This window comes from Acyrthosiphon pisum, chromosome A1 (genome assembly GCF_005508785.2).
Source record: "Acyrthosiphon pisum isolate AL4f chromosome A1, pea_aphid_22Mar2018_4r6ur, whole genome shotgun sequence".
Lineage (NCBI taxonomy): Eukaryota > Metazoa > Arthropoda > Insecta > Hemiptera > Aphididae > Acyrthosiphon > Acyrthosiphon pisum.
The window spans coordinates 88,643,745-88,651,767 of record NC_042494.1 but is presented as its reverse complement, the minus strand read 5'-3'; the positions used below and the strand labels follow the sequence as shown (position 1 = coordinate 88,651,767).

The following is an 8,023-nucleotide window of genomic DNA, read 5'->3' as shown; positions in this document are numbered from 1 at the left end:
GTATGAGTGTTGACTTTCCCGAGGAGATACGTGTGACGACGCTTTTATGGTTTGATTGTTTCATACTATGCTTTTGCAACGACCTCCGCGTGTTATAATATACTAATTGTCTTATTAGTTATATTCGTTAGATATTGCTAAGAACGTGCGATACGCTGTACATAGTTTATACATAATTAATTTATACGTAGGTACGTAACAGAACTGCTGGTCCCGGAACTGATAACGATAAGCTAACAAATTCTGTGTTTTATACCCGAAAATAACCCTCTCTTCTCTCATTAGAAATTTTTTCTTAAAGATGGAGTTAAGCATTTTAATTTATTTCATATCCTGTTTTCATATTATAATGGCATTGACATTTAATTAATGTAATAACATTTGGCTGGTCATGTTAACAACAATTTAAATTCATATAATGTAATTGGTTTTTTGGGAATGAATGTATACATTCTAATGTATTTAAAATTCATATAATTTGCTATTGTATATGAACATGATCCAACAGGTTTCTAAGGTAAGGTTATTATAGTTATGTATTCAATGAGGGTATTGCCTATGACAAATGATAAATGTCATAAACATTTGGCTGGTCATGTTGACAACAATTTAAATTCATATAATGTAATTGGTTTTTGGGGAATGAATGTATACATTCTATTGTATTTAAAATTCATATAATTTGCTGTTGTATATGAACATGATCCAACAGGTTTCTAAGGTAAGGTTATTATAAGTATGTATTCAATGAAGACATTTACTATGGCAAATGATAAATGTCATGAACATTTGTCTGAGCAGGTCATGTTAGCAACAATACAATTTGCTGTTGTGCCATACCTATATGAACATGGTCCAACAGGTTTCTATAAAATAAGGTTATTATAGAAATGGAACCAAGCCATTGCTATGGACATTTGTATATTCAATTATTGAAGTAGTGGTAAAAATCTGTGTATAAAAGACAGAGGGAATTCACTAATATTCACCAGTCTTCAAGATTTCATCTCAGGACAAGAAACTCAGTTCAACAGAAATATCTAACGAAAAAAATAAAAATGTCGTACCTTACAATTGCTTCAACTGATTCAGAGGTTAGTAACTACTTAACAAATATCTTATAACCAAAGCAAATTGGAGGCCAGTCGTAACACTACTCAATGCTATGGTTACAATTTTTAAAATATTATTAAATGTCTGATTATAACATAATTAAAAAAATATATGGTAACTAAAGTATATTGGAAGTGAATCGCGTCATTACTCAACGCTTTGGTTATAATTCTTGGAACATAGAAAATATATAATGAAAAAAAAGTAAAAAAAAAAAAATAATAATATACTATGTTTTATGTTTCGTAGAATGAACATTTCAGCGAATCAATTGATATGAGACCGTCTTTTTCAAAAACAAAACCTGGTACAAAACGTGCTGCAGAAAAAACAAGTGTGAAAAAACCTATGAAAAAGAAGCAGAATAAAATGGTAGTATAATTAATATTTTTTTTTATAATGATAGCATAAATAATTCAATTTTTTATATATAATGCGTCATACAAAGATAATGTCAGCGAACGTTTCAGATCAGAAGAGTTTGATGTTGAGATATTTAATTCGCTAACATTTAGACAAGGGGATGGTGTTGTAACAATAAAAACGCCTTTTGAAGAAAAAGCCTAGGAGCTTTGGGTGATAAGCCACTATAAGGTCGCCAACATTGAGAATGTGCCAGTAAAGGACAGGTAAATACATTGTACTAAATTTAAAAAACCTATTGCTGAATCTGTTTTTTTACTGATTTTATTTACTTCTTTTGTTTTTTAAATAAAATAACTTGTTGTTATAGATGGAACTTCAGCGAAGCTACTATTAGATTGTACACAAGCGATGAATCAAAAGATCAAACACTTCATACTGGACTCAATGAGACGATGCCAACTATATTTGATAAATTACTAACTGATCCGAAGCGTCAAACTATTAAGAGCAAGACGAGTGTTTGATTATTATATGAAAAAAAAATAAATTTCATTTAATAAACAGAATATTATTATACATGTATGTTTTTTAATTATTCAAAACTCAAAGGTCTTGGAATACATTAACCTATAAACTATGGTTAGGAAAAAAAAAATTTCTAATTGGAACATTGTTATCAACTTTGTATTATCAAATTTAATCTACTTATTCATTGAAAACATGTGATAAGAATAAAACATAATATTGAAACTATAACTCATACTAAACTATTCTTTATAATATACTAGCTGACCCGGCCACGCGTTGCTGTGGCTAAAGTTTTTGTTATATTACATTATAGTAAACAACCTAAGAGGAACAATAAGAGAACATCAGTCACGGAGTCCACTATGCTTTTTCACACAGATGGTATTTGTAAAAATACGGTGATCTCCTTATTTGATTTTCTACTACTATAACCCTTTAGTACAATGAAATTATTTACTAACAAAGACGAAAATGTTGATGTTGGTATACAAATTCACTGGATTGAGATTTGAAGGGGAAGTACGTTGAACACAATTAATTAAAATGTTCTTACACTTGATATTAAGCAGAAATCAATAGGTACAAAATAAAAATTTATCAGATTTATTATTTCCATATAATTTTATAACAAATATAAGTATATTACAGTATAATACAGTAAATAACATGTGACGCTTAAACTCATGAATGAGATAGGCAAGTCTTAAACTTTTAAACATTAATATCTATTTTTTTGAATTATAAATACTTTCAATTAAAATTTAATTTAACACCAATCGGTGCACAATGTTTTTGGTTAACCTGTCTTTAGCTAACACAAATAGATTCGACGGTTTCCCAACACGTGAACACGCAACATATAGTTGCCCATGAGAAAAACATGGATTTTCCAAATCTAAACCACAAATGGACATTGTTTGACCTTGAGATTTATTTATAGACATGGCGAAAGCTAAACGAATTGGAAACTGTAGCCTTTTGAAGGGTATGGTAGAATCTGATGGTATCATCGGAATACGTGGCAGCAGGACCACTTTTCCTTTAAACTTCCCAGACAAAATGGTTGCTTCAAGAATGTTTCCGGTGATCTTTTTGATGACCAAACGCGTACCGTTACATAATTGAGGTGGATTCAAATTACGGAGGAGAATAATAGGGGAACCAATCTTTAATCGAAGATTATGTGGTGGCATTCCAGGGATATCTAATGAATTTAAAAATTCAATCGGAAAATTTACACTTTCATTTTCATCAACAACAGTATCGATTGATTTAAAAGACATCAGATCGCCTGGTAACAACTGTTGTATGTGGAAGTTAATTTCGTCAACATCAACGTTTTTGGCTGCCAAAATCGCCCGTTGACTAAGCCATTCATGATTCAAATAAATATTCTGTATATCCGGGAAAATACTCTGAATCAATTCATTTTTATCCTGAACAACAGTGCAAAAATTGTCTGCTAGTTTAATGCATTGCGTATTTGGTTGCAGTTCTATTTTACCGTTCCCAATATCTAATAGTTGTTCGGAAAATATTTGTGCTGATGGATCATTTTGCAATTGTACTCGCATATTTATGGTCAATCGAAGTGCTTCAACACTTCGCCATAAGAATGATTGTTTCAAACATGCATTAATCTCATCCGCGAAAGTAGAGCGAGGTATAACCGGTAAGGTCTGCCGGAAGTCACCAGACAAAAGTAAGATAGCACCACCGAAAAGTTTATTATTGCTGTTTAAATCTTGCATAGTTCTGTTTAATGCTTCAAGTGAATATTTGTGTGCCATTGTGCACTCATCCCAAATTATTATAGAACTCTTCCGCAACACTACAGCTATTCCACTATTCTTTTTGATGTTACACATTGCATCTGGTTTATTATGAACGTCCAATGGCAGCTTGAATGTTGAATGTGCTGTTCGCCCACCATCTAGTAAAGTAGCCGCAATGCCTGACGATGCTACTGCTAATGCGATTTTTTGTTGCGACCGTATTTTGGCAAGAATCAACGATATTAAAAATGTCTTACCGGTTCCACCGGGTGCATCCAAGAAAAAAAAACCGCCTTGTTCAGCAGCAACAGCCAGCATAATCCGATCATAAATAATTTTTTGTTCTGCTGTCAGTAATGGTTCACTGTTCATGATAATTGTTGCTAAACTTCCATGGTCATATTGATTTTCTCGTTGTAAATCGGTATTGACTAAGTCGGTGGCTGAACGATTAGGTGATGGCATACCATAATGATTAAGTGGTAAATATGAAATAAGAACACATAGATCCTCGATCAAGACCAATGCTTCATTGTACATCTCTGGTGTATAATCTATGTTTTGGCATTGATTTGTTTGTCTAATTCGGTGCAAGATGTCTTCTGTCATACAATTTTTATATTTTTCCCACAAAGTTTGTGCTTGCGAGGGATAACATGTCGTCAAAATAATTGCAAACAACTGACGAATGTTATTCGGTGTTGATGTCAACGCAGCATCAGCAAGCGTTAAGTCCCAATGGTTATCGTCTTCTAGCAATCGCAGTTCACGACATGCATCCTGGTATGTATTGAATACTCGACCATTAACTGTTCGTAAAAATTCAAAAGACGTTGGTCCGGGAACATTCACCAATAACAAACGTAAATAGAAGCACTCACGTTGCTTTGGATGTACCGTGTAAAGTCTCCCCAATGTCTTAGCTTTGAATATGCCTGTAATGGAAGGATGTGGTTTTCCTTGTTTCCGTGGCTCCCATTTTTTACTGGATTTGTTCCATGTGAAATAACGTGGAACATCACCATACACCAATGTCTTCGCGAATTGGCCAAAAACATCAGGTTTTTGACACAATGTAAAAAATTCAGTTAGAGTCGTTTTCGGAGCTTCGAATGCTCTTTGGAGAACATTTTCTTCAGTGAAGTATACACGTTGACCGTTTTCAAGATGTATTGCCAGATGTTGGACAGCAGGATCTCTTTCGTGGATGGGAAAGCTGAGAATATGCCAAATAGCTTCATTGCTGCTAATGTATCTGCCCATTTGGTATCGTGCTATTTCGTCATTTTTATTTATGTTTTGTACTTCAAATATGGCCAAATCACTGCCTTTGTTTACATATTTACAAATATACTTAATTGATTTAACAGAACTGCAAAGCTCAACATTGATATGAGCTTTGTAAGTTTTTGAAAGTAGTGGTGAGTATGGTACCACCCACTGATTATCAAACTCAACTTGATTTTGAAAGTTCGGCAGTCGCATTGTAAATGTGTGGCCACCATTCTCAGTACTTCTGCGGCGATACATTGGATAACCATCAATATCCGTGATCGTGTCATTCGTATGCGGCTTTGGGAAGTTTTTTTTACATTTTCCATTTTCCATGCACGGTGACGTCATGTTGAAAGCACCGCATGGCCCATGGATCATGTGTTTGGTGACAATATCAAATAATTCTTGATCAATTAATGGGTCTGGAATTTCGGCTGAAATTATTTGATCGATTTCTTCAGGACGGATTCTATCTTTAAGCCAAACCAAAATGTGGGCATGAGGCAAACCTCGCTTTTGCCACTCTATCGTATACAGCCAACAACGTGTGATACCAAAAATTTCATATTTAACAATAAAATCAATTAAGGATTTCAATTTTTGTTTAAACACACGTGCAGTTAAATCATGACGATGAATGGCTTGTTGTCCTGGCAATAGTAAAGTTTGTATCTCTTCCCAATTCGGATTACATGTGAATGTAATAAATAAATCCGGTCGGCCGTAATGACGTACGTAAGTCATCGCATCTTGTATGTATTCCTGCATGTTCCGTGGACTGCCGATGTAGCTTGAAGGTAAAATGAAAGCATTACCGATGTCATTGGGATTTAAATTTCCATCGATGTTTCCAACAACAGCATCTCGTAAGTGAATATATTCTTCCGATCGTAGTTTTGCCTGGTTAAATCGAAGGAATCGCAAGCGTTCGCTTTCAACCTTAGCATACATATCAACAATGTATTTATGGAACAGCTGACGATATCGAAGGATATAATTATCTTGATGTTGTCTAACCATTATTCGGTGTGCGTAGTAGTTCATTGAGCTAACTTTATTATTTCTGTAATCACCTAAAAAAATAAAAAATAAAATGCAATACGAAATTAAAATCTATACATACAGTAAGAAAGTAAATAGATAATTGTCAAATTTACCGGTATTTGGATCATACTGTTTGATATTAAGGTGATATTCATCTTGTCCTTGCCAAAATATCAATGGATATTGTAGTGCGTCATATGAACGGTGTAGATCCGAAATCGTACTAACAGTGTTGTCTCGCCGTGTAATTTTTATAGATCTTTTGTCAACTGGATCACCAACCATGATAACAGAAACCTCATCAACAGTTGGAGCGTTGAATCTACCAGCATGTTCACCTAATGGTACTTTGTCGGCTTTTATGACGATTTGATAATTGTCATTTTGCAGTCGTGGCGAAACTCTTTTGATCAATTGAATTAGTTGATTGTGATCTTCTAAAAAATTTTCCAATAATATCACAATTGCTCTTTCCTCTGCTTGTTCAATAAAATTATACAGGCACCGAGTCGTCACACGCTCTTCACAATCGCCCATAAAATAAATTTAGAAGAAATTTCGGATTGTTATCAGGCATTGGCATCAGTGATCCGATTTTATGGTACACCTGGCCTTGAATTTTGAATGTAGTTTCAAGATTACGTCCATCGGATGCACGATCGCAAATTTTAGTTGCCCCAAATGACGTCATTTGGAAGCAAGAATTAAATTTGCGTATCTTACGCAAAAATAATTTGGAATCATCTGAATTGCCAGTAAGAAGGGATAATAAAGGCTCCGGCGGAGCGGGTAGAGGTGACAGCACAACTTTTCCTGATGCGCAGCACATGCCGGCTGCTTCATTCCGAAATTTCAATGCCTGACAATATTGACATACTTTATCCATTCTACCGATAGCAATTTTTGAATGCGCTGAGTAGTTAATATCTGGTGCATATTCAAAGGCAAGCCTAACGAATGATGCACGTGTTAATGAGCGGCTGATCCGTTGCCTTTGTCGATCTCTTTCTCGTACTGTAGCTATGTTTCGTTCTCCTGCCGCTCTTGTTCTCGTAATATTCTGTTGCATACGTTCGTGACGCTGTTCTTGAGATTCTCGTGCACGACTTTCTGCAGTCCTGATTCTTTGAGCTGCATTTCTTGTTTAGATTTGTTCTGGTAATTGCTGAGCTCTTTCAACACGTTTGCGTCGTGACCCTTTGCTGCTCGCGTTGTCGAGGTTAGACTTTTTTGGCGGCATTTTACTAAAAACAAATGTGAATCATAAAATATCTGTTTATAGTTTGTTTTTTCCCGTGGCAACGACTTAAATGTTCACTATAATTCTGTATTGAAATTTATAGAACGAATCATTTTATACGACGTCACTCATGGCAACCATTTAAAAACAAAAATTTCGATCTGAAATCTCAAAATTCCCGTTTTAGCACCTACCGGGGTTGCTCCTCTCACGATGAAAACTATCCTATCTTTTAAGTTGGACCAAATAACACACGGTGTAAAAAATTTCATCAAAATCGGTTAAGTGGTTTAGGAGTCCATTGAGGACAAACATTGTGACACGAGATTTATATATATTAAGATATAACAAAACATTTTGGGAAATGTGCAATTATAATTCCTAATAAAATAAATAACATATAGATACATAATATATTAACCAATAAAATACATAAAAACATGTAACTATAGTGTCGTATATATATTTATATGAAAAAAAAAACGTGAAAAAAATGCAAAAACCTGCACGAAACCAAAATGAGCAATCCACCTATACAGCGGATAGAGTGGTATGAGCCGTCACATGTCCAGTGTTTTTCTTGTGTAAAAAGTGTAATGTCGAAAACCGTGTTGAAGTGTCTAGCACTCTAGCTAGTCAGTCATCTCAAGTCAAAATCGATTAACTTTCAAGTGGCTACACA

At 34.4% G+C, this 8,023-nt stretch overlaps 1 protein-coding gene across 1 annotated transcript; it reads right to left on the bottom strand.

The window, feature by feature from the left end:
• Positions 1–2,768: 2,768 nt before the first annotated feature.
• Positions 2,769–6,987, bottom strand: LOC103309185. The gene is made up of 4 exons (XM_008184031.1): positions 6,714–6,987; positions 6,215–6,622; positions 5,672–6,130; positions 2,769–5,581 (listed from the first exon to the last, which is right to left on the bottom strand). The coding sequence occupies exons 1-4, from the start codon at positions 6,985–6,987 to the stop codon at positions 2,769–2,771; spliced, it is 3,954 nt and encodes a 1,317-aa protein (XP_008182253.1).
• Positions 6,988–8,023: the final 1,036 nt, after the last annotated feature.

What these genes read in the sequence shown, in the direction of transcription:
- LOC103309185 (XM_008184031.1), bottom strand. Translation starts at nt 6,987, where the DNA reads ATGGATAAAGTATGTCAATATTGTCAGGCATTGAAATTTCGGAATGAA. An exon ending in AACTACATTCAAAATTCAAG is followed by an intron (nt 6,623 to 6,713) that starts GCCAGGTGTACC and finishes GCGATTGTGAAG; the next exon opens with AGCGTGTGACGACTCGGTGC. An exon ending in TCGTCATGATTTAACTGCAC is followed by an intron (nt 5,582 to 5,671) that starts GTGTGTTTAAAC and finishes TGTATACGATAG; the next exon opens with AGTGGCAAAAGCGAGGTTTG.